The 26974-nt window shown below is 46.8% G+C and overlaps 1 protein-coding gene across 1 annotated transcript in view; it reads left to right on the forward strand.

The window, feature by feature from the left end:
- Nucleotides 1-7864: 7864 nt before the first annotated feature.
- Nucleotides 7865-26974, forward strand: part of LOC307237926 (vasoactive intestinal polypeptide receptor 2-like) — a gene marked incomplete at its 3' end in the record, with an annotated part of 58426 nt that continues 39316 nt past the window's right edge. Inside the window, exons 1-2 of the mRNA XM_080010729.1 lie at nucleotides 7865-7995; nucleotides 24541-24646. Of these exons, the coding sequence (XP_079866855.1) occupies nucleotides 7945-7995; nucleotides 24541-24646 (157 nt within the window). The 5' untranslated portion in view covers nucleotides 7865-7944. The remainder of the gene's footprint in view (nucleotides 7996-24540; nucleotides 24647-26974) is intronic.

Below are 26974 nucleotides of genomic sequence, written 5' to 3' on the forward strand. Positions count from 1 at the left end.
CCCATCTTGCCTAATTGAGCCTCAAAGAGTTTTCAAAAGAACTGTGGTGCACTTTTTGGTATTAATGTTATTTTGTGACTTGGGTCATATGTGTGTCTCAGGGAGGGTCTGAGCTTCCTGCCTCCGAACGGTGTGTTAGGACCATGTTTGCAGCTCTCCGTATCGCTTGGCTTCTATATTTTTCTCACTTTATACGTTTTTCCCTGCCAGACTCCAAAGATCCATCCAATTTGGGCATTTCAGTCACTTTCCTTAAACACAGATTTTTTTTTGTTGTTTTTGTTTTGCATATATTTTATCATTTCATTTTTTTGTGAACATGCTTTATATTCTTCCAAGGTTTGATTTAAAAAATTGCCTCCAAATTCTGGCCTTTTCCTTGTCTACAGCAAATTGTTCCTGTGCAATTAAATTGACCTTGCACTGTCAATTTCTGTCACTTTCCGTGACACTTTTCATAAAATATTTATGTTTGTTTTTTTCATGACGTAGCTTCCCTGCAGTTGTAAATGATGTATATATGTACGTTTTAAACATTATATATAACACATCATTTTGAACACAGGTACGAGTATCCCCATTTAACTACATTTTCACAGTAGTTTTCCCCAAAACTGCGCGATGGCAAAGTTCAAAAGTTGAGCCCGGCGCCGTTGGAGTTTTAACTTGATTTCACCTTTTCCAAGTATCTGTCCTCACCCCTCCGATCCCAGATCAGGGTGTTCCCTTTGTCAAACGCAAGGAAAAAAAGTGATGGAGCCGGTGCTGAATATTTAGGCGATATGAATTATGGAATCCACCTAAAGAGGTCGTATTGTTCTCCTGGAAGGATTCTGTGATGGGAGGTGACGCTGGAATGGCTTTTAAAGAGCGCAGAGATTTCCATGTGTCGCCCTGCTGCGATGAGTCCAACCTGAGAGAAGGAATGTACTAATCACCATCACCACGCAGGGGCTGAAAAGAGAGCACAAAAAAAAGAAATCGTAATAATAATTAAAAAAAAAAAGGGGGGGTAGATGAGATAAGACCGCCTGTGGAAAATTGGGGTTTCAGAAGTTATGTTTCCATTTAAATATTGTGTGAATCGTGATTTATCGCTCTGCAAAGTCCACCATATGTGACTGTGATTTCACACTAAATCATTTATTCGAAAATATGTTCCGTCGCCCTTATCGCATCTCAAGTACAGGGTAAAAAAAACCAAAAACGTTTATTTTTAGTTAGCATTCAACTTTTCCATTTCCTTGAATCCCCTGGGTTGAATGAAACTTGAATAAGGTAGCAGACAGAAAAACATCAGGTGTTGAGCGTAGGAAATAAACTACTGCTGCAAAATGAACGCTCACTTATCTTGAAAAATTCAACACAACAGTGCATTGTTACCTACTTATGTACATTACATGGAAACACAGCTTCTGTTTTATTAAACTGAGAAAGATAGTTTTCCATCAAGCAGTCTGAATTTAAAGAGAAATGTAATGCTATTTACTACTGCAATGGATCCATCCATTCATCCAACCACCAATCTATTCATCCATCCATCCATTCATTCATCCACCCATCCACCTATTCATCCATCCATCCACTCATCCATCTGTTTATCCATCCACCCATGCATCCATCCATCCACCCATCCATCTATTCATCCATCCATATACCCATTCATTCATTTATCCATCCATCCATCCATCCACTCATCCATCCACTCATCCATCTATTCATCCATCCACCAATCTATTCATCCAACCATCCACCCATTCATTCATCCATCCATCCATGAACTCATCCATCTATTCATCCATCCATCCACCAAACAAAAGTAATTATGACTGACCATCCTTTGTCTGGGTGCCATGACCCCCCCCCCTTCTAACTGTTGTTTGACTGTTTTTAAAGAAATGCTTTAGAAATGAAGTGTTTATACAAAATAAAGCTTGTTCTTGTGCTCTCGGTTTGACCTTAAATCTTGCGACAACGCCCGTGGTGTGAGGTAAGTGTTGCATTTATTAAATAAAAGGTTTAAAAATCTGTTACATCGACAATTAACCAAATTCTTGTTATATTGGACTAAAAATGGCACGGGTACATTTAATAACTTTCACTCCCAAAATTTAAATAATGAGGAAGTTTCTGTCTCGGCTGTCGTCCTAAATTTCTCTTGCTTTAACCTTGAAGCTTTGCGCCAACTTTGACAGTCTCAATATGAATACTGGGTTTTCTGGAATCTTCAGGTAGAATGCCTTACAGAGTTTCAGTTACGTGGTTACAAAGATGTAACCAAGCCCTTCTTATCTGAGCTGACTTTTTCAAAAACTAAAGTTTTCAAAAAGTCAGGTCAGATAACAAGGGCTTTCATTCTCACAGACAAGCAGACACATGGGAAGAGCCCAGAACCCAACACAGTGTCTCAGGGAAGGGCCAATCATGTTTTTCCAAGGAAATGGCAGGACCAATCACATTCTCACTGCAAAGAGACAGGGGCCGATCATATTCTCCGGTGGAAGAGTCCAGGACCAATCATAACGGCATAGAGAAAAGCCCAGGACCAATCATATTATTTGAGGGGAAAAGTCCAGTACCAATTAGAGTGTCTTGGAAAAGACGCCAGGACCAATCACATTCTTCCAGGGAAGAGCCCTGTGCCAATCACAAGGTCTCAGGGAAGAATCCTGAGCGAATCACAAGGTCTCATTGAAGAGCCCAGGACCAATCACAAGGTTTCATGGAAGAGCCTAGGACCTATCACAAGGTCTCAGGGAAGAGCCCAGGACCAATCACAAGGTCTCAGGGAAGAGCCCAGGACCAATCACAAGGTCGCACGGAAGAGCCCAGGACCAGTTACAAGGTCTCAGGGAAGAGCCCAGGACCAATCACAAGGTCTCAGGGAATAGCCCAGGACCAATCACAAGGTCACACGGAAGAGCCCAGAACCAATCACAAGGTCTCAGGGAAGAGCCCAGGACCAATCACAAGGTCTCAGGGAAGAGCCCAGGACCATTTACAATCCCCCAGGAAGCAGCTTCTCATATGCAACTGGGACAACATTGTGCCTTGCTCAAGGACAAATGGATGTTAGTTGGGTGTGGGGCTTGGAACAGGGACAGTGTCCACCACAAGCCCAGCTCTCTAAATATGAGCCCAAAGAGACCCAAGCCTGTCTGCATGTAGTCTACATGTTCTCCCAGTGTTTCCTTCCACCTCCACCTCCATCTCCATCTCCTACTAGAAACCATTATCTACGCTGTTGGACCCGGCGATGGAATGGTGTCTCACTGTCATACAGATGATTGGCTCCTGCTTGCTTCGACCTTAAGCTTTATGCGGCTAGATATTAATCGAGACAGCCAAGGCTTAAAGACTGTGGCCTATTAACTGTTTGCCAGAAGGACTTTAATGTCCCCTTGGAACTGGAATGTCACATTTTATTTTACTTTCACATAAGTGTTCAACGTATTTAACACAGGTTTTCACACTTAGGACGTTTTTGGTGCTTTGGGCTGTGTCTCATTAATCAGCGTAAAATGTTGACCCTTATGGTAACAAACAGATACAGTAAAACTAAAATAAAGGACAAATCGTGTAATATTGTTTCACATCTTTATGTTTACAAGTTGAACAATCACATCATGTCATAGATAGATAGATGACATTTCATAGATTACATTTCACTGCATATATGTATGAAAGTATATATATGCATGTGCCGAATAAACCTCTTGAATCTTGAATATAAGATATTGACAATAATGAAGCATTCACTCATCAGATCCCCTTAGAGTAGAGGTAGAGTACAGGTAGTACCAGTACAGGTAGAGTACAGTTAGTGTACAGGTAGAATCGAAGTTCAATAGAGGTAGAGTAGAGTAGATGTAGAGTAAATGATGAGTAGAGGTAGTTTTAGAAGAGCTTGAGTAGAGCTATGGTAGAGACAGGGCATAGTAGAGGCAGAGGTAGAGTAGAGGTAGAATAGAGTAGAGGTGGACTAGTAATTAAATAGAGGTACAGGTAGAGTAATGCCGAGTTCAGACTACGTGATTCTGGCCTGATATTGAACTCACCGACAGGTTTTTGGAGATGTCTGAGCAAAGACCAAGATCGGACGAAGATTGCAGCGCGCTCTCGTGAGCGTCGAGCGCTTGGTGTGAACTGCTCACAATGCGATCCGACAGCTCGCTGAGCGCTCGGCGATGGCTCACAGACAACATATCAAGCAGGTTTAATATCTGGTTGTGTCAGGATCAACTTGTGAGTGAGCGAGCTACAGCCAATGAGAGCAGACATAGTGTGGGGTGGGGAGGGGCAAGATAAGGAGAGACAGGAGGGCACAGCACTTGGCACACCAGCCGGAAACACACAACATCCCTTTTTTAATTTTTTTCTCTAGGTTTTTAGTATTTCTTTCATTTAAATTCTGCTTTTATAATTTTTTTTACAGTGATCAAGAATATGATTAAAAATCAATAACCCTTTCCCGCATGGTGTGGCGTTATTTTCGCTATCACTTCTTCTACTTTGGAGACCCGACAGACTTGTCTGGGGTTGTACCCGGTGAAGGATCTTGTGATGCCTGGCCCCCTGTCACCGATCAGTCATGTAGTTTGAAACCACAAGACTGAAAGATTCCCCATCACAAGACAGAAAGTTGTGTCGTGTGAACAGCGCAGCGATCACACGACTTTGAAAGTAGTGGAGTGTGCCTATGGCATAAAGGTGGAGTAGTGGGAGGTACAGATGCAGAGTGGAGGTAGAAGAGAGTAGGGGCAGAGTGGGGGTAGAGCAGAGTAGAGGTGGAGAAAAGGGAGAGCAGAGTAGAACTACGGTAGAACTAGAGTAGATGTAAGTAGAGTAGAGTTAGAATATACTAGAGATGGAGTAGAATTAGAATAGAGATGGAGTAGTAGGAGGTACACTAGAGTAGAGCAGAGTAGAGGTAGAGAAAAGGAAAAGCAGATTAGAACTAGAGTAGAGCTAGAGTAGAGGAAGGGCAAAGTAGAGGCAGAGTATAGGTGGAGTAAAGAAGAAGTAGAATAGATTAGAGTAGAAGTAGAGTGAAGGCAAAGCAGAGTAGAGATAGAGCAGAGTAGAGGTAGAGCAGACTAGAAGTAGAGCAGATTACAGATTACAGAGCAGATTAGAGGTAAAGTAAAGGTAGGGTGGAGGTAGAGCAGAGTAGAAGCAGTGCAGACAAGAGGTCAAGCAGAGTACAGGAAGAGTAATGGTTGAGCAGAGGTAGAGTAAAGGTAGAGTAGAGGTGGAGCAGAGTAGGGAGGGAGAAGGCGGCACCTCCGGTTACTTTGGGGAGAGAAAAGCAGCCGTGGAGGAGGCTGGAGCAGCAGAGCGACCGTGCGACGGCTGTCGGACTGAGGGGCAGAAGCAGCGACTCCAGCGGACGTGAGGAAGCGCCTCTGGAAACAAGAGGAACTGGAGACCCACTCCCTGTTCAAACAAAGCTCGTCCTTCATCTGACGGCATCTGTTGAGCAGGAGTCGGGCTTCACCTCTCCAGGTGATTGTTTGTTGATCAGCTCCTGACTGGGAAGCCGGCGTCTGCTGTGGATGCACCACAGACCTCGCTAAATTACCCTTCAAGTTCACAATTACCAGTTTCGGCGCGTGACCAGACTCGGACGCAAACTCCTTCGCATCATCTGTGCCGAAACAAATTCAAAAATCGAAATATTCTAACCCGCAAAAATATAGAGGAAATCAATTCAAATGTGTGAAAAAAGATTGAAAGATTGTTTGGAGATGGTAATCTTTCCAATTCCCAGCAAAATATGAGCCCAGCGTCTTTTTAACTTTTCGTTGTATGACTTTAAAATTGCATTTTCTTCAGGGAAATCGTTTCCTCAGAGCCCAAAGCAACGCTTGTACTCTGTGGCAATTGAGAGAAAACAGCACATTGAACTCCATGTTAGTGCAACATACTGTGAAAATAAAGGAATAGTTCCACAATATTCTAGTTGAGAAGCACTCAGTTGGAATGTGGGTGTGGTGTGGGGGTGGAACAAGCCCCGGAGCAGATGGACTTCATGTCATGGCGAGGACTCCTCTCTTGTGTGGGTGTGGGGATGGACGTTTTACCCGTTGCTCGTTAGACCAATTAACGAGCAACAGGCGTACAGCCACTCTGATCCTGGGGCCCCCATTTCATAGACACAGGACAGGTGTGGTTGCTCAAATCACCCCATCCCCACACCACATTGGGCCTTTACAAAAACAGGGTTTTTTTGGGGACACGTGCCCCAGATGCCTAGGAGTCCCGGGACCGCAGTTTGAGAAACCCTGATGTTTTACCCGTCAGCATAGATGATAGAACTGTGCATGAAGCATTTAAATGGTGTCAAGTTCTTCGAGACTAAAATCCTTTGCCCCATTGGACGGAATAAGGTCTGGGTTGAGAGATGGCACACCTAACCTTTAAATTAAGCTCACTTGACTTGTCATGTCCACAAAAATTGTGGACATGGCAAGTCAAGTGCGCTTAACTCTTTTCAAGAGTCTAAGTTCCCTTCTCGTTGTTTTGTCCTTCAATGCTTTTCCTCCAGATGGCTCATGTTTTAACACAGGGATAGATTGACAGTGGCTGACAGCCACTCTCACAAAATGTGTTTTGCCGGCAGCAAAATGCCCTCCCCGCCCTGTCAAGCAACATGGCAGCGTCTAAAAATGATGCATTTTTGTCCCCAAAAGTGTTGGGTATGAGCAGGGTGTCACATCGCCTCATACATCTAGTTTGGTGCTGATGCTGTAACAGGGTTGAAAATGGATGAAGGGCCTTTACTTTGAAAAGACAGTGGCAGAAGGAGGCTGTTGAGGCAAGGTCCTCAGATCCTCCATCCTTGGTGATGCTGCAGGCGGATTCAGTGGGAGCTGTGCAACATTTCCCCTCTCAAACACTAACCCCCATCCATCCATCAGTCCGTCTGTCACCCATCATCCATCCGTCCATCCATCCATTCCCAGTGCGTTGGGTGTGATGTTGTCACTTTAGTGTCTATAAGCAGACACGTGTAGTGTACATACTACATACAAACATTACACACAAATGTAATGTAATGTTTTGTGCATGAATCCACTTTGTGCTGCACGATGATGTGAAAAGAAAACATATATATAGAAGATAGGTGAATGAATGAATGAATAAGTAAATATATAAATGCATAAATAAGTGAAATTATAAATGAATGCATAAGTAAATACGTAAAAAATAAATGAATACATAAATGAAAACATACATAGATTTATCAATGAATTTGTGAACAAATGAATAAACAACTGAAAAATTAGTAAATAAATGATAATAAGCAAATGAATAAATCAATAAATGGATGAATGATTAAACAAAAGAACAAATATATATAAATAAATACATTAAATTATGAATAAATTAATCAATTCCGAAATAAATAAAGAATAATGAATAATCTTTGAGAATCAATAATTAAATAAGCAAATAATTCCATAAATCAATGAATGAATGAATGAAACAAGGTCGCATTAAACACACAAAGTAAATGTTAAATCGTGAATAATTAAATCAATAATTAGGTGAGTAAATACGAGTGAAATGGGTGAACGCGTCAACGAACAGCGCTGCGGCCAATTCCCACGAACTCCGCGAGCGAAGCGTCGCGTCCGCGTTGCAGCGCGCACCGCCCCCCCCCCCCACGTCACGGCTCGACGTCCAATCAGGACGGAGGATCCGCTGAAAGGGGGCGCGGCCTCCCACAGCCGGGCTGGGCCACCCCGCGGGGAGGGGACGCGGACGCGGCCACAGCGACGCGAACGCGGACGCCGAGTCACTCGTGACCGTGCGGCGGGTTCCGGGCGCTCCGCGGGGCCGTGGGTCGCGTCCCGTACAACGGGTCCGCGCGTCCTCGCCCGGGGTTCGAGCCCCGCGAGGTGCACCTTGAGCGGACCTCCCCCCGCGAGGGACCCGAAGATGACCCGTCTGCTTCTGCTCACTCTGTGCGTCTCTACGTGTCCGCTCGCGGTGAGTGCACAGCTTCGGCTTTTATTCTTTAATTGGTTTAATTGGTTTAATTGGTTTAATTATCTGCGGGTTCACTGGGTCCGATGTTTCCCCGTTCAAATGACAACATTTTCCACCCAAACGTGGTGCGTCGTTTAATTCCAAGTTTTAGAATCAAGTCAGGAGTTGAAGCGCGGGCTCCGCGGGGCAGCTCCGCTCCGTCCGCGGCGTCATTCCAACGCTCCGCGGACGCGTCGCGCAATTCCGCGTGAAATTGACAATAAAATCCACGGAGTCGTGATGTTGTCCCAAATACTGCTACCAAAAAACATTTATAATAAATAATACACAAAATAGTTGTGCACTGGTCTATCAATGCACGTTATAAAGAATCCTCCCTATTCCCACTGCGCTGGAACCCTTCCTGCTTGAAAGAATGAAACTACATGTGTGTATACAGTATGTATATGTGTGTGTGCGTGTGTGTGTGTGTGTGTGTGTGTGTGTATATATATATATATATATATATATATATATATATATATATATATATGCACTGTGTGTGCGTGTGTGTGTATATATACTGTGTGTGTGTGAGTCTATATATATTATGTGTGTATATACAGTATATTATGTGTGCGTTTATGGGTTTTTTTTGTGGAGCTTGGCTCAGTTTGCCGTGGGGTGAGCTGGCTGGTCATTTTCCCGACCCCTGCAGCCAGTGGTGGAACCCACCAGTTCAACCCCCTGCAGACAAGTCTGGAATTTGAGCTCCGTCGTCCATGTACACTCACACACACACACACACACACACACACACTCACACACACACACACACACACACACACACACACACACACACACACCGCAGTATTAATGGCTATTTTGATAGGGACGATTTAATCTTGGTTTAACCTGAAAACATTGGTGTTGAAATATGCTGTATTTTAAAGTGCAAATCCAACACATGGTCTGTGTCAGGTGGATCAAAATTTCCCCATCTACAAAGTTTTCCTTCTTCTGATTGTTGATTTATTTTTGTTCTTTGCTATTCAACGAAAACACGTTGAATAGCCGTTTCTTATATAGTTCCGAAATAATATGAGAAATATGAGATTTATTTATATATATATATATATTTATTTATTTATATTTTTTTTAAACAATCATCTCACGGTTTACCATTTAAATTTTTTCACCTGGGTACTCGACGCTGTCTGTGCTCGATTCCTCACGTCATAAGATCACTAATCACCAGGCATCTCCAAAATGTCACAAGCTTAACGACATTACAGTCGGAGTGGGTGGTGGAGGTTTCCTCCACTACGCCCAGTGCAGAAAGGAACAACAAATTTGAAAACGAGTGGAGTTGCTGCCACGGGCAATTTACAAAAAGGGGAGAGAGTGACGAGAGCGGGTTCTGCTCCTTTTGCTGAAACTAATCGATTCATTAACGCTGCTGAAGAGCGGATCAACGCAAGGCCCGGTCTTTCTTTTTTCTAAATTTAATCAGAACACTCTTCAAAGTGGCTCGGCTGCTGTCGGGTTTCCTCTCGTCACCCAGCGCTCGGATATTTGACTGATAAGGTGACGGGCGTGGCCTCCAGGTGGGTTCTGCTGTTGACTCACACGAGCGTTAAGATGTGTGTGAGATGTAGCTTGAATGGAGCCCTCCGCATGTTGATTAGCCTGAAATATACATCTTATAGTGTGTGTGTGTGTGTGTGTGTGTGTGTGCGTGTGCCTGTGTGTGTTCAAAATGCCTCAGAGTGGACCAAAAGCATGTGTTGTTTAATCCTCGGCTCGTGACCTTTTTTTTGTCCTCCCCCTCTGAGATCCCGCCTGATTCAAGCTGACGCGCCTATTTAAAGATTCTATCCTGTATCTTTTCCCCGTGTATTCATAAGCGGTCGGTGGCCGTTATCGTCTGAATCGCTCCTATCTTCATGGTTTTTAGGGCGTACAACACGTTAGAATGTAAAGTCCTGGATTTTCAACTCTCACGAGGATTTTTTCTGAACCAATTTTTGACTTTGAGGAGTCATTTGCCTGAGACCGCCCCCAACGCGTGCGCCCCGCACGTTGGGAACCCCTGTTTTTTCTATGTGTAACCTGGCTGTGCGACTCGTGTAGTTGTGTGGCTTTGGAGACCTCGGCAGTATGGACGTGGAGCCATTTCAGAAGGTGAATTCGGTTTTCTGAGATTTAAAAAAAAAAGAGTTCTATGTAGAACCTTGCAAAGCGTTCGCTCTGGACCCAATTCTTTTTGGGCGCAGTGCGATGGACGACCACGTCTTTGTTCGCGTTGACAGAATTATCTCATCAACTTAAAGGGCTGCTGTTCAAAAAAGGAGATTCGACGGCTTTTTCAGGCTTCAACGTTTGCCCCATTGGACTGCATGAGAGCAAAGTGACCGGCCCTTTAATGCTATAGTTTAAAGGGCCGACAGAAAACATTTGCGCCGCTGTCGCAAAGACTGCTGGATCGATTCCCGATCACTCGGAGCACTTTCTGTAAATGATCAATACCACTTTGGAAATAGGAGAGACGTTCATGCCTCACATTCACCCGTTCTCACACACATTCACACACACATCCACACACACATTCACACACTCCGATGGCGGCAGCAACCGTGCAAGGCGTACTCCTGCTCATCGAGAGCAGCCAGGGGTTCAGTGTCTTGCTCAAGGACACCTCGACGTGCTGCCAGGGGGAGCCGGGGATCGAACCGGCAGCCCTATGATCACTGCACGACGCGCTCCACCTCCTGCACCACCGTCGCCCCTCCCCCCGTGATAGACATGGATAAAAAGCATCATAACGTTTTCATGTCTCGACCCATTTCAATGAGTTGTTTTTATGACCGACCTGGAGCAGATTGCGCCACATTTCAATCAATGGTTGACGCACTTCCTGTGACTCACTGCCGTAAATCCATCTTTTTCCCGGGAGGCGGTGCCCGGCGGCATTCCCAATGCAGTGATATGGAGGCTTATGTGGAACCAATCTCAACGGCGATGGCATCATTATTCTACAGCCATTACACTGTGCAATCAACATCAGGATGAAGTAAAAATGAAAAAGTTGTCTGTCTCCCCTTTAACGGCTGCTTTGACTTTTCGACAGGTCGCTGGATTATTTCCAAAAATGTCTTTTAATCAGAACTGTAGAAACATGACCAAATGCAAACCAAGACCCTGTTGGGTTCAAACGGAGCGAATAGCCCCAGTAGTGTTGAAACACACACACACACACACACACACACAGTGATTATAAGCAACAATAAATCCAAATACTCTTCTCTGCGGTGCCAGCACACCCCGTCTCTCATCAAACAACTACAATTTTCATGGGGAACATTTTTAATTAAGCTGCGTATTTAAGCTCCCATTGCAAATAGAATGTCTGTTTATTTTAACTCTTCCAGACTTTGTTAGAGAACCTTTTCAGAGCGGACGGTTGCTACTGTTATTATACCTTCAATAGTGTATAATACTGTTATTATATCTTGAATAGTGTATAATAGTGTTATTATGCTGTTATACTGTGAATATTGTATAATACTGTTATTATGCTGTTTTTATACTATGAATAGTGTATAATACTGTTATCATAGTGTTATTATACTGTGAATAGTGTATAATACTGTTAGTATGCTGTTATTCTGTGAATGTTGTATAAAACTGTTATCATACTGTTATTATGCTGTGAATAGTGAATAATACTGTTATTATGCTGTTATGCTGTTAATAGTGTATAATACTGTTATATTGTTAGTATCAGTGGTTTCATTCGGATGGGTCGAGCAGTAATGTCTGTCTGTCTGTCTATCTGTCTATCTATCTGTCTATCTGTCTGTCTGTCTGTCTGTCTGTCTGTCTGATACTCAGTAATGGTTGAACTGGTCTGTCTGTTAAATCAACGTGGGCAGAGAACCTTTTAGGAGATTCAAAAGGAAAGTCTCAGTCAGGATATCCACTGGATTCCTGCCAAGTAACGTACATTTCAGTTTTGTGGGATAAAGCAGTGGCAGGAGACACTATATCCATAAATAACACGCTGACACTGTTGATATCCTTGGCGGTATTTGACGGAGCAGCTCCATCGCGGTTAAGCTGCTTTTTCCTGAGCTCGGCTTATTTTTCAGCAAATCCAAAACTCCTCTACGACCAATTCCAACAATGAAAGAAAACTCCAAGACTTCACCCGAGACAGGTGGAACTTTTTGAATGGGCTCATTCTCTTGGACGCGACTAAAACGGCGTTTGCTTCATAGTCGAGGCGAAGTTGTGGGTGAACATTTTCAGATGAGAGAACAGAGCAGGAAACGGGGACATGACGAGCAGTGTACACACACACACACCTCCACCTGCGCCTGAGAAACAGCTCCTTCTCCGCCCATGGATTCATGAACGGAGCCGAGGAAATCCGATGAATGCTCCGATGAATGCTCCGATGAATGCTCCGATGAATGCTCCGGTTCTGCGCCGTTATCACAAGGTGTGTTAATAAAGTTGTTTACGTTACTTTACATTCCGGACAACAAGTCCCAACAAGTGGAACGTGTAGAGTTAAGAAAAAAAATTGATTCGATTAAATAAAAGGCAACCAGGCACGTGCTGGATGGCTGGTTGCCACGACCCACAAAACTGTTGCCGAATTCATGCAATAATTTCTCTGACTGAGTGATATTGATCCCGTATCATTGTAATCCACCTGTCAATGTTCTCCTTATTTCTGTCTCCTTTTCCTGCGTGGAAGTTCCTAAACATGAAGGTAAACAGTACTTTTTGTTAACATATGAAAATACGGGGGCAACCAGGCCACGCGAGAGGGTTGACACTGGCCCAAATCTGGTTGCCCGTGGCAACTGGGCAATCATGACGGTCAGGGACTGGTTTTGCTTGAGGCATTTTTTTGAGAGAAAACTTTTAAGCTACCTGTTGTGGACAACGATGCTGTTTTTTTAATTTTATTTTTTAAATTTTTCAATTTAATTTTTTTTTAAAATTTTTTTTAGGAACGAACAAACAGCTGATGCGTGGTTGGCAACTTGGCAACTGAGCACTTTCTACTTCTAAAAGTTGTAAACTCATATGTTTATTTTACCACTTTGAAATGAGAAGTTTCATTTGCTAAATACTTTTACATAACGCAATGATAAAAGTACCCTGCTGAACACGGATGTACTGTATGTGACTCCCCACCCACACACACACACACACACACACACAGACACACACACACACACACACACACACACACACACACACACACACACACACACAGACTAACCAAGCGTGCACCGTTCAGATCACACGGCTCTGCACCAGGAAGCATAGTTTTGCATCAGCAACACATCCCACCACATCTTCCAAAGGGCGAAGCGTCTGTGAAGGTTGGAGGTGGGAGGAGACATTATAATACACAGCGTATAGATATTATATTATTATATATGTATTATAATCCACGTCGACAGCAGCGATCAGACCTACGCACAGCCGGATGAAGGCACTGAGCTCCGTTGAAATGTAGATGCTGTGTCTGTCGGGAAAGAAGGAGTTTCTATTCAACAGATGTTATGAAAGCAGGCGGTGATTTAGGGAAAGAATTATACTGTTGTTGGAAAAGCGATGGGAGCAGGGATCCAAGCAGACAGACAGACAGACAGACAGAAGGATGGATCGATGGATAGACAGATGATGGATGGATAGTTTAATGAGGTATCATTGTCACAGCAGCACAAAGAGAAAGAAGAAGAAGAAACAGTCTTTATTTGTCACACAACACTCCACAACACATGCTTGCACACACACACACACACACACATGCTTGATGGTGGCCGGTGAAATGGCTCCTCTGCTTTTAACCCATCCTGGCTTGTCCTTCCTCTGGGGGCACAGCCAGGAGCAGTGGGCAGCATACGTGGACGCGCCCGGGGACCAGATGATAAGTGTCCATCGCTGGTCAGACGATGATGGGTGCATGTTTTTGGGGGGGGTCCTTACTGACGTGAGGTGGAGGAAATGTGATCATGTGAGAAATAATATGAGAAAATAGCAAAGGATGGAAACATGTTCAAATACATAATAATACCCAACAATTGACAACAAATATAACCTAAAAAAAGAACGAGTAAAGGACCCAAAAATAGATAGATAAGATGGATAGATAATTAGAATACAAAAAAACAAACAAACAAACAAACATTTATTTAACTCTCTCAAATATATCTGAATTAATAGGCTAACAAACTGAAAAACACCCTTTTCAATAATTTCTGCATCAGCAATCACTGTCAGAAGGGCCTGTTTCTCTGTTTTTAAGAGGCTGTAGATGTGTGTACGCGTTACGGACGGGGATGCGGCGGTTTCCTAGGCGGCGTTTCCAACAGCGAGCGGTTTCCTCCCGCTGGCGAAGGGCAGAAGGCCTGGTTGTTGGCCCTCAGTGAGCAGGAAGCTTTCAGCAGCTTCAGCGCCCCCAGCGCAACCCTTAACATTTGCCGCGCACGCCGACTCCATCGGCTCGTTTGTTTTCGTACACTTTGTTAATGCCTCTTGGGGAAATGAGTTCCCCGCGGTTCGGCCCAACCCGGTACCCCACGCGGGCGCGTGCAGAGGGCGTGGCCGAGGGGGCCCGCTTTGCCCCTTGATGGTATCGGGCACCGGGCCTGCTTTGGTCCATCCCGATGGGACGGGAGGCGTTTCGTGCTCAAGCCTCCGAAGCCTTCACGCCCGGACGCGACCGACTGGGCGCTGATTCGTGATGCAAGGCTGGGGAACGGTTCGTCCCTCGCGAGAACAAATCTTTCAAATGACCGGGGAGTCCCGAATCAAGACCCGAGACCCCCCCCGAGTCACGGCTCACAAACGCACGGTGAGAGCGGGCGGCGACTCCTGAGCCGCTTCTGGAACGAGGGTGGGCGATCGGTGGGGATTCCATCCCCAGCTCGGAGCCGAATTGGGGAAAGGATGAGAAATGTTTTTGCCGAGTTGCTCGTAAATGGAGGAATCTCTCCACGCAGTCCAAACTTATTCCGCGTTGCTTGCTTCCAATCACAGCCACACCGAGTAGCCCGCCCGTCCGCCTTCTGTCCTCCCTGCCTGCCTCCCAGGAACCGAGCGTGGGAGCCTTGACTGTTTGATACCGGGTGCCGTCCCCTCGCAGACACGGCAGACAGGGCGGACGGGGCGGACGGGGCGGGGCCAAAATATCATCATCATCTTACTCACGCTTGGTCCCCTCACGCTCACGCGAACACACGGGAGAGCATTTGACCCCGCCCCGCTTTGGGGTTTCTGTCGTTCATGGAGCCGGTCGCTGGGAAACGCAATGTGGACAGCGGGACTCGAGAATGTCGCAGAAGACTCGAAGTCCAAGTCCTCCGTCGGCGAATAAGCGGCAGGAGACCCCGCTGTTAGTAGGGTCTTGTTACTATAGCGACGCCATAGCGGCGGTAGGTTGTACCGTGTAGTGAACACCCGTGTCCCTGTGTTGCTTTCCCGTGTGCGGCGCTGCATTCCTATCGAGACGCGGCGACACTGGTTCACTTGTTTGCAAAACGGCAAGGAATGCTGCACTTTTTTATCATCATCAGCGGGAGGAACACGGGTGTCTGGCTTTCTGCCTGACTAAGAAATAAAGCCCATTATACCGAGGGACCGTATTGATATTATCTTCGGGGGGGGGGGGTGATCAAATATTCTATTTGGCTTTTACTGTTCAACAATTATTTCCACGTAAAACCATGAACTGCTGAAGTGTAACAGTATAATAGGGTGCGTCGAGGCGCACTACGGACCCTGGGTCCCATGTATTCATAGTCAATACTTAACACCGCGCATACTTGCTGAGATGGAAATTCACGCATTGATTCGAATCCACGTGATTCATGAATACTGTTGTTTTGTAATCGGTCTAATGAATGTTGAAAAGTTTCATATCCTGACACAGTAGACTCCCTCTGGTCAACAGTGGCACTTTCACTACATCATAAAATCGATCCACAATGTCCGCAGGCTGCCTTTCAGCCCAGATAGATGGATCATTTATGGATCCCCAGAAGGACATTTCATTGTCACAGCAGCTCACGTAAAAAAAAATAGACAGAAATAATGAAGCAAAAGAATAGAAATATCATAAAATGGCAATGTATGCAAACATGTTAAAATATACATATAACATAAAACCCTAATGATAAACAACAAATATAACCAAAAAAAGACCCCAGAAATGACCCCAAAAAAATAAACAGGAAACTGGTCATATTCAATAATAATAATACATAATAATAATAATGAAATAGACAGTGAAGCACAAAGATGTGCATACATATAACTAATATATAAAATATACGTAGGTCAAAAAAAAATGGATAAAAACAACAGAAAAATAAACCTAAAAGAATATAAACAGTAAACAGAATGTTGGCCATGAACCTTAGAAAATTCATGCATTTTCTGACCGTCATTGGCATTGCAGGTTAAAATAAAACTGCAGATTTTTGATGCTGTCGAGGTGTTTTCCCCTTTCATCAGAGTGGAGCGTGTCCATGCATTCGCTGGGTTTTCCGTGCTGTTTGCTTGTGTCCGCTGCAAAACAGCAAAAATACCCAAATTAAGATGTACGGTTACGCTCGTTTCCCCAAAAATCCCCATAACTTTAACAAAGGATACGATCCATGACCGTGCGCTGCAGGTGGCTCTGATCCACACATTGGGTCTCGACTTCCCGCGGCGCCGCTCTCGGCCGCTAAATGGAAGTAAAACAAAAAAAAACGAATTAAATTCTGAAATAAAGTGTTCTCCCTCAAATGTGCTCATAAGGACGCTGTCCGCTGCGAAAGGACAAGCTTCAAGACATGTCTCCTAATTGTACGGATGTTTTGTGGTTTCTTTAGGACTCCGTCAGGACTCAGTGGTCAGCGCCCCGTTTCCTCCAACCCATTGATAGATTTTCTATATTGAAATTGGCTCTTCAAGGTTCGAAAAAACGTGGCCATAGGCACCGGTGGTCAGAAGGCCGAGCACCGACGGGACAAACGCACTTGCGCCTTAATTTGTACGGATTTTGTGCATAATGTTAAGTGTCCACTGGGGGGCAGTGTCACATTTAGTAAACCACAAGGTACAGAAAATATAGAAGAAATATATATATCTATATATATATATTTATATATATATATATTTTTTTCCTCCCCAAACTTTAGAACTCAAAAAATATGGAAATGCTAATAAAATAAAATCTGTTTTTCGAACCGCATCCGCAAGCCCCGCTTCTATCGGCGCCATTTTATTGCTCCCGTTTCGAAAGCCGCCCGGCGACAGGAAGTCGGACAATTCAGCCTTATCTCGTTCCCCGCGGTGTTCGCACCGTCACATTTCACCACGCCGCACCCGGAGCCGCCGCCACCGTCCGCTGGGGCAGTTTTGCGCCCGATGGACGGAGCTCCGGGGGAGGGTCGTGTCGGGCTTGTGCCGCTCCAAGAAGCCGGACAGGCTCGCGTTAGACGCAGGCTTTTATCCCACGCCAAAACACTCCAATCCACTGTCCTGATCCAAGCAGGAACGCTCCTCACTTGAGTTTAAAATGTTCGTTTCATGCAAGTAGAAACTAAGGAAAACAAATGGATGTAAAATAAAAACGCAGGCAAACCGACGGGGAAGGGGCGCGGCGCGCAGGGTGCACCCCCGGAGGAGGCCAAGAAACTTCACCCCAGTTCTCTGAGTTGGGGTGGAGTTTGACACGATGAGTAATCTAGTACGTGTTGAAAACATCATGATTATGTTGCTGACCTGATCAATTTAAAGAGGTGGGAAGGTACATTCTGCTTCTCCTTATGCAGCAGCCACCGGGAGTTTATCCCTCCTTGGTTTCCCCGCCGGTGTGTATTTGAGGCCTTTACTTGTTCTTGTCGACCACGCCCCCCGGCATTTATTCAAGGCCCGGTTTATATTTGAGGAAATACAGAATATATTTCCTGCATATGTGTTTTACCTTCCTACTATCTGACCTCATTTCACCTTGTATCGCTTGTTCTCTTCGGCAATTCTCGCAAGACGCAGCATTTAATAAAACCTTTTGACTTGAAACTGGTTCCCAAGCAACATGAGCCAAATAGCAGAGTTCCAAAGCTGCAGAATGAATGAAGGTGCCAGAGGAACTCTGCAGGCACGACAGGACATAGCAGACAAGGACAAACGGGGCTTTAAGGTTTATTTTGAAGTGCGGGCGGCGGTTTCCAGGGGTTTCCTGGGTTTCCTCTGCGGCCGGACGCGAGCGAGATAAGCGCGCGAAAAGAAAGGAGGGATAAAAAAAACAAAAAAAACGCACCACATTTTCTGGAACCTGTCATCTGGGAAGCCTCCGTCCACGCCTCCGACCCACGCTGCTCCTCCCGAAGGGCTGGTGAGCAGAGACGCCGCGACACTTGTCCCGCTCCACGCGTCCCGCTCCACGCTGTCGCCTCTTGAAGGGAACGGGACCGAAACCGGACGTCTCCACTTTCCGACGGCCACACGTCGACTCCTTGTTCACCATCGAACCCGAAGGCGGCTTTCGTTTAAGACCCGACCTACTCAGGCTTTCCCCACGTCTCTTCAAAGGGAGCGTATTGTGATCGACGACGCTGCCTCTCTGCTCCCTCTCGCTGTCATTCAGTCAGAGCTTCCCCTGGACGCTATGTTCTCCAGCTATTATGGAAAAACCGACGAGAGCCCGGAACCAGAGGTCCAAGAGGCAGATCCCGCCCTCGGTTTGTTCATCTTAATTTGTATAAACATACAGAAGTGGGCGTCGAGGAGGTGAAACAAGTTGCAATCCCGCGACACCTGCTTCACCACCAAGAGTTCCAACCGTCGCTTGGAACATGTTCAAAGAGGGGAAAGCGCCGCGCTTTAAGGCAGGAAAACCCACGGAGACACAGAAGTTGCAGCATTACCGCGTGCGTTGTGAGGCCGCAGCGGAAAGGACTTTCAGTCACGCTGTGTCCAACCATGTGATTCCTATGGAATAAAACCAGCCAAACAAAAGCCCAATCATCCCGGGGCTCGGCGCAGCGGCGAGGGCCTCTCTGTGTCGGGCTTAAGTGGAGGAAACGATTACGATGATCGTGAATGTCCGGCTGAATGTTCATGACGGAAAACAACAAACTTCCTTGCACGGCGCCGGCAGGGTTTAGTGAGGGGTGAGCGGTTCCCCACAGCTGCTGCAGTGTTCTCACGCTGTTTTTCCTTCACGGAATGTCAAAAACCCCTGACACACTCGTGGTCCCGGGGTTGTCCAGTTGTTGCTTTGCGATGGAGGCTGCCTGGCCGCGCCTCGTCCCTGACCTGAAAACAACATTCACACCCTGACGACGTGTGCACGCGGGGGAACTCGTGATGTGACTCCGCCCCATGTACGCAACGCGTCAGTTGTTTATAGGTTGTTCTTCCAGGGAAACGCGGAGCGCTCTGTCTGTTCCGCGGGGTCTTGTCGCGGGGCTCCTCCGGCAGCGCGGGCGGGGTGGACGCGGCCCCCTCCCCCCGGACACATTAAACGGGGTGAGAGGAGGCCGGCGTCCAACGCTGCCTTTTGCCCTTTGAGCCAGGCCGTGCGTCCCGGAGCTCCAGCCTCGTCCTGAAGCAACGTGACAACGAAACGGGGGGAGGTGTCCTCTCCGGTCCCCTCCGAGCGGAGATGTTCGCCTGCCGTGGGGCCGTCCCCGACGTCCGGCGGGCGGACACACGGTGAGGGCTGAAACATGGGAGTTAGGGTGTGGCCATGTATCGATATCAAATCCATATAGTCGTCCTGGATTGTTGTCATCTTAATACGGTGATGTAGGTAAATGTTGTTGCAGTAAAGTAACTACTTGCAGTAACGCAGTTTCCTGAACGAATGTGTGAACAAAAGGGTGAACGAAAGGCTTAATTGAAAAGTGTGTGTGTGTGTGTGTGTGTGTGTGTGTGTGTGTGTGTGTGTGCGCACACGTGCGTGTGCGCGTACAAAACACTATCAAATTATTGATATCGAGGCGTTAATTGCGATATTTGATTTTGTCGTAGGGATGTCGAGGGTCCTCCCTCCGTCCGCTCGATGCATCAGGAGACAACACCAGCGAGTTGTTCCCTTTACGAGCGACACGAGCGACAATTGACGCCAGTCCCAGGGCGCAGCCGGGGACGCTCCACGTTGACATTCAGTGCACACGGTGTAGCGGCGGTGGAGGTGTGAGACCAGTGTCTGATGAGTCATCAGAACGTTTTCAAACTCTGCTTCTTTTGAAGTTGATTCATTGTGATTTATTGATTCATCTAGTCTAGTACTACTCCACCTCCCTCTACTCTACCTCTGCCTGTTGTCTACTACTACTCCACCTCCCTCTACTCTACCTCTGCCTGTTGTCTACTACTACTCCACCTCGCTTTACTCAGTGACATCTCTAGGGTTGGTGTTACCTGGTGCCGTTACTCATGGGTGTGCCCCTTATTCACTTGTGTGCTCGGGGCGACGGAGATAGTGTCCCCGTTACACAGGGCATGGCTTCTACCCCCTCTGATGGTGCCCCCCCCTCTGATGGTGTCACCTGGTTCGGTCCGCACCCCCCTAGTGACACCACTACCTCTATTCTACCTCTACTTCTACTGTGCCTTTACCTTTTCTCTACTACAGCTCTACTTTACCTTTACTCCACCTCTACTCTACCGCTCTGCTGCTATTTCACCTCTACCGCCACTCTACCTTTACTCTACTCTGCCTCTACTTTACCTCTACTCCACCTACTTCTTACTCTACTTCTACTCTACAGCTACTCCACCGCTACTGTACTTTACCTCTACTCTACCTCCCTCTGCTCTAGTTATACTGTACCTTTCCCTATACTGTGTACTCTACCTCTACTCCACATCTACTCTACCTCTCCTCTACCTCCGTCCACTCTACCTCTACTCTACACTACCTCTACTCTACCTCCCTGTACTCTATCTCATCACTACCTCTACTCTACCACACTCTGCTCTTCCTCTACTCTACCTCAGAGGTCAACATCATAGTGTACAGTATGTAGTGCACTGTGCGGTGGCAGCAGAGTCTGGTGACATGTTGCACTGTGGCTCTTCCTGCTTCTCACAGTAACGTCTCAAGCTCCTCAGTTGGAGTTTTCATTTGATGTCACTTTGTGGTGGAGTCATCCCTCACATTCTGCTGCAGGTTTTCTGTTGGAAGACACAGTCTAGTATAAAGGTGTTAGTATAGACTGCATGAAGTCGCGCTTCATCCCCAGCGGCAGAAACATGGTGGAGCTGCAGCAGCCGCATCCTCCCTCCGTCTGCTGGACGCTCGGAGGCCGACGTGGTGACGGAGGAGACGCAGATTAAGCTAATTAGGTAACATGGGCATGTAGTGATGGAGAAACGAATAATTAAAAGGCCTGTGTGTGTGTGTGTGTGTGTGTGTGTGTGTGTGTGCGTGCGTGCGTGCGTGCGTGTACACTCACTCTGTTTGATCCAGCCTCATTTAAACAAAGCATTTGGCAGTCAGTCACTCCCTGTGAAGCTCCTAATCAGGGACCGTACACACACACACACACACACACACACACAAACACACACACACACACACACACCCATTCACACACACACACAGGCTGAACCATTTAAAGACTTCCAAACACTCTCCCAGTAAAACTTTAACTCAGTGTTGAATATCAAAGAACACACAGACACTCAAACAAACGTTTCATTTCCTCAACGAGGATTACAACGCCGAACAATGTGAACGTTTGTTTATTTAAATCATAATTTAGTCCAAAGGAAATCCTCCAAATGGTGGGAGGTTGGAAGGGGAGGGTTTGGAAGGGGAGGGTTGCGGTTTGGGTTTTGTCTTTGGGTCAAGAATACACAATTCTTTGTCAAACTGTTATTTTAACAATTCAAACTAAACTGATCGGCTGATCTGGGGTTAATCAGGCTTTTTAACTTGTTTTTTCTCAGTTTATTTCTGTGTGTGTGTGTGTGTGTGTGTGTGTGTGTGTGTGTGTGTGTGTGTGTGTGTGTGTGTGTGTGTGTGTGTGTGTGTGTGTGTGTGTGTGTGTGTGTGTGCGCACATAAAGAGTCAATGATGGGAGAATGTTAATGATGATGAGAGCAATTTAATGCACTTCCAGGTGCGACCATCTTCATTATTTCTTTACTGTGACATCATATTATTAAATTTACACACACACACACACACACACACACACACACACACACACACACACACACACACACACACACACACACACACACACACACACACACACACTCACACACAGCTCTCCATGTGCATCAAACACGTACTGTACTTTGTGTTCTTGAAACAAGAGCAAACTCTGTCAAGGTTGATCTCTCTCTCCCTCTCTCTCTCCAGGTTCTGAAGGTCTTTAATCACAGTTAGAGCCTCAAAGGGTTTCAAACCATCTTAACACTCTGGAATATCTCACACATTGATTATTATAATTATATAATAGTGATAATAGTTGGTGCTGTCACTGTGTGGTGTGGGGGTGGTGTGGTTTGAGCAGCCACACCTGTCCTGGGTCTAGGTAATGGGGGCCCAGGATCAGTGCGGCTGCACACCTGTTGCCCTTTGGTTCCTATGACCAATGAATGGTCATTTTTACAATTTTATTGTGGCCTCTGTTATACCTGTCTTTTCAATACAGTACTCCATCACCAGAACGCACCACTCAGAAGACGATCTGCTGCGTCCGCATGTGGCACTTCTGTGTGCTCAGATCTCCTACCCCGAAAAAATGTTGAAAGTGGAGATTTTGGTTTAATTGTAGTACGACTCCTCTACTCACATTGTTCCTCTGTGTGAACAAAACCCCAGAGCAGAGGGACAGATTTACGCTCAAATGGGTTTCAGCGACGAACCATGAAACAAACAGTTTCACAAACACTATGAATTCTGCTGCCGGGAGGATGAAGTTAAACTAAGCTCCGTCACACAGAATGTAATTGAAATCCTCCTCACAGCGATGAGAAGATGCTGGTTACAGCATACTGACTTGCATGGAGGTAGACGCAGTCAAACGTTCTTCAAAACAGTCTACTATAAAATGACAAACAGAACTCTTAATAAGAACCAGAACCTCCACTTAACAGCATCGCCACACAACACCCACAGAACACCCAAACACAGACTGGTCATGCGGTCAGCCATGTTGGGATGTTCACTGTCTTGCATGGTCGTGGTCTGAAGGCTTGGTGGACCTGGTGCTCCAACGAGCGGTGAGGGCGGAGGTTCCATGATTATGGTCATGGTCTGAAGGTGTGGTGGACTTTCAGAACATGACCATGCACCTAATCCTACGAGTGGTGAAGGTGAAGGTTCCCCCGGGCGCTGCCGGGTCCCCCAGCGTCCCGGGCGGTGGCTGGGCTTTCAGTATCAACAGGCAGAGAGCAGCACGAGCTTAGTGGAGACTGAGAAACCTGTTACTCCATGTGAAGCCTCTGATGACCCTGATGCAGCCTCTGGGGGTCAGGGGCAGGAGGCAGGGTCCACCTTTGGGTGCTCCACCCTGCCAGCGGTGTCTTCTGGCTCCACCCCAGGGCGGCTGAAGCCTGATTGACAGCTGCTGTCCATGGTGCTGAATGGCTGTATGGGCCATGCTGTAGGTCTAGAAACCCAGATGATACGTCAACAGGTGCCGCCATCTTGAGCACTGCATGGCACTGCTGTAGGACAAGGTTACAAATAGCTATTTTATACAGAATTATGTATAAAAAAAATGACCATGAGTGATACAGTATATAACTTTACACAAAGATTATTTCACAAAATTATGCATATAATATTTTTTCAGAGAGAGAGAGAGAGAGAGAGAGAGAGAGAGGACACAGAGGACACAGAGGACACAGACTTCAGACCCGGAGCATCCCTCACGTTGACCCGCGGATAATTGTTGTTCAGATGTCGTATTAAAAGTATTATGTAATAGTTCATGACCAGGCTGGAGTTAGCGGCCAATTCGCAGCGTCTGACATCGCCTTGCGTTCAAAACCCTTTTTCACGCGCTGTGTCTCTGACGGTCGCAGCATTTCAAACCTTATTTCAGCCCAGTGCTGGTTCATTTCACTGCTGCTGGGTGTGTTCGTGAATCGAACCCGGCACCGTTTCTGGAGAGCTTTGTGTTATTCATCATTAGTTGTTTTCGCTGTTTAGCGTGATAAGAGCTGTATTGTCCGACAGCGTTTCAGAGTTCAGGACACCTCCTCTACCTTTAAACCATTACGACTAACAATGAATGTTGGATTGGGGACAAAAAGGCGGTGGTAGCTCAGGCGGTAGAGCTGGTCATCTAGTAATCTAAAGGTTGCTGGTTGGAACCTAGGCTCCTCCTGCTAGCATGATGTAGTGTCCTTGAGCAAGACACTTAACCCCTAATTGCTCCTGATGGCTGCGTCCGTCGGTGTTTGAACAATTGTAAGTCGCTTTGGATAAAAGCGTCTGATCAATGTAATGTAAAAAAACAATGTACTTGAAAATGAATTGAAACGCACTGACACACACACCCTGCCTGCTTCCTCCGCCAGGTGATTGGACGCCACCCGACATGTAACTTCCTGCTGGAGCTGGAGAGGGACCAGGCCGAGTGTCTGGTGCGGCTGCGGGAGCAGAACTTCAACATCACCCCCAAAGGTCAGACCCCCGCGAGGAGCCCCGGGTGCTGCTCCCGGGGCTGCGCGCGACGCCCACCACACCGGGACACGTTACACAACGCGGGCGCTCCTGTCAGTTTCCGAAACGCTTCGCTGCCGGGTTCCTTGATCCTCCGCAGAATCGAGCCTTTCGGTGCTCCACGCTGCACATCTCTACCTTTTAAACATTGACATGAAAAAAGACTCCATCGCGGTCAGTCCCTCCGGGGAGATCGGGATTTTGCGATGGCAAATTAATGCAGATGATGCAAATGCAACCAAGGCAGATCCAACCCAACTCGGAAATGTTTGCGAGAGCTTGTCATTTTGCAAGATTGCAGCGTCTTTATGACATGGAGTGTCCAAAACCCCACTTCTTGTTTGTTGCTTCTATTATGAAAAATGACGAGCGCTAAAATATTTCCGGCTAGAATGTGTAGAATGGAAGTGTTGACATGGGACTCTTTCTTCATTGGTCGTAGTCTAAACACTTCACTTGCAATCTTCACCGATTCTCGCAATTTTACGGTTCAATTTCAAAGTTTACAAACAGCGTCGCAGATTTTGGGGAAAAGCCGCTGTTCAATTAAGCATTTTTGGTGGCAGCAAAAATAATTCCCGCAAACTCCCCGACTGACAGCTCGGTACAGTCCAGCGCAGACTGGTTTACTGCGTTGGCTTTGTACGGTGCTCAGCAGCTCGTGTCTGGACGGTGACCTTTGACCCTCATAAATTACAAGCAAATCTCACGTAAACATTGCAAAACACAGCGCTGACTGAAAAAATGTCAGGAATGCTGAGGCGGGAACGCACTTTATACACTGCGTGCGTGCGGATGTATCACATATCCTGTGCTCGGCGCTCGGAGCAGATGGTGTGTTTATGGGGTGCCGTCTGAGCCGCATGACTTTGTCTTCTCAAAGGTCACAGCGAACCTCTCGCCCACAAAGCCGCTCCACCTCCTCCTCCACCTCCTCCTCCTCCTGCTCCCCCTCCTCCACCTCCTCCGTCCTCGTGCTCCCCTTGCACAAACATTGTTTACATCTGAGGAACGTCTCCGACTCAAGCGAAGAGCCCACGTCGACAAGGAACACCAGCCTGGCGGGGCCGTGGTTTGAGGGACGGGGGGGTCTTGGCGGATGAGGCCTGATCTCAGGCTCCTCCATCTGGGCCGACTGCAACGGCCTTCCCCAGTCCTGCTTTAAAATAAGTCTCAGACTCGCCCGAGTCTTGGTTTAAACAATCCGATTTCCTGACGTAGGCTCAGAGCGTGTCGGGGTCTAAGTGGAGCTTAAAACGGAGGCCCCGTTCCGACACATGTACGTATATTCTTGAAAAGGTAGTATTTTATCGGCCTTTTTTCTCCTCCCGTCCACACGGAACGGCGTTTTAGGAACTGGGAACGGAGCTTTTGGACAACGCCTTCCGGGGCGGAGATTTTTCGAAACTCGGTTTTCGGTGTGTTTGGTGATGGAGGAAGTAGAACAGAGCTTGTTGAGCAGGCCCGCGTCAGGACCTCCACCCGCGTGGGGAAGCCACGAGCCACGTGGTGTAGTTCTCGGCGTCTCCGCCAGGGGGTTGGAAGTCTCTCCAGCTGTGGGAGCGGCGTCCGTACGGAGTTGTGTCTGGATGTCACGGAGGAGCTGGACACGCTGCTCGCCCCTGCTGTTCCTCGTGGTATTTGACGTCAAGTTTTACGACCCTATCGCCCCCTGCTGGCCTGGCGTGCGGATGTCAGCTTTTTAAGTCGTTTTTGCGTTTGGGGAAAAAGCTGTTTTGAGATGAATCCATAAAGGTGTGGACAAGATGAATGGCTGTGGCCTCCAGGTTGACCTGGACCACAGAGGAGACGGATGATCTGGACTTGGACCAGCACTAAGACCAGACAGGTGGAGCTGACCACCCCTTCATCACCTTGGTCTGGGACTTCCTAGTCTAGCGCTTGTTCATCGTAAATCAAGCAACGTCTCAGAAAGGCCTTATGTTAAACTTTTTGGCCTCAACTTCTCTCCTGTTTTGCTCCGGGCCGTGGTTGAGGTTGCTGGTGACGGGTTCAAGACGAGAGGCGTCGTCTGACGTGCTCGACGGGCGGTTGGAAACGTGGAGCTCGGACCTCGGCCAGAGCCCCGCGTCTGAAATGTAAGCAGCAGAGGCGTCGCTCCTTCCTTCTAAGAACGATCATAAATGAAGCTCATCACGTACGGCAGAGTGTGTGAGACGTCGGGTTTCACCGCCGGGACTAAACGCGTGTTGCTGGAAAAGTAAAATGAAGGACAGTCGTTGGGAATCCTTCATCTTTGTGCATTTTGCGCAGGTTTTATGCAACAAT

This window comes from Zeus faber, assembly GCF_960531495.2.
Source record: "Zeus faber genome assembly, chromosome: 12".
Classification (NCBI taxonomy): Eukaryota; Metazoa; Chordata; class Actinopteri; order Zeiformes; family Zeidae; genus Zeus; species Zeus faber.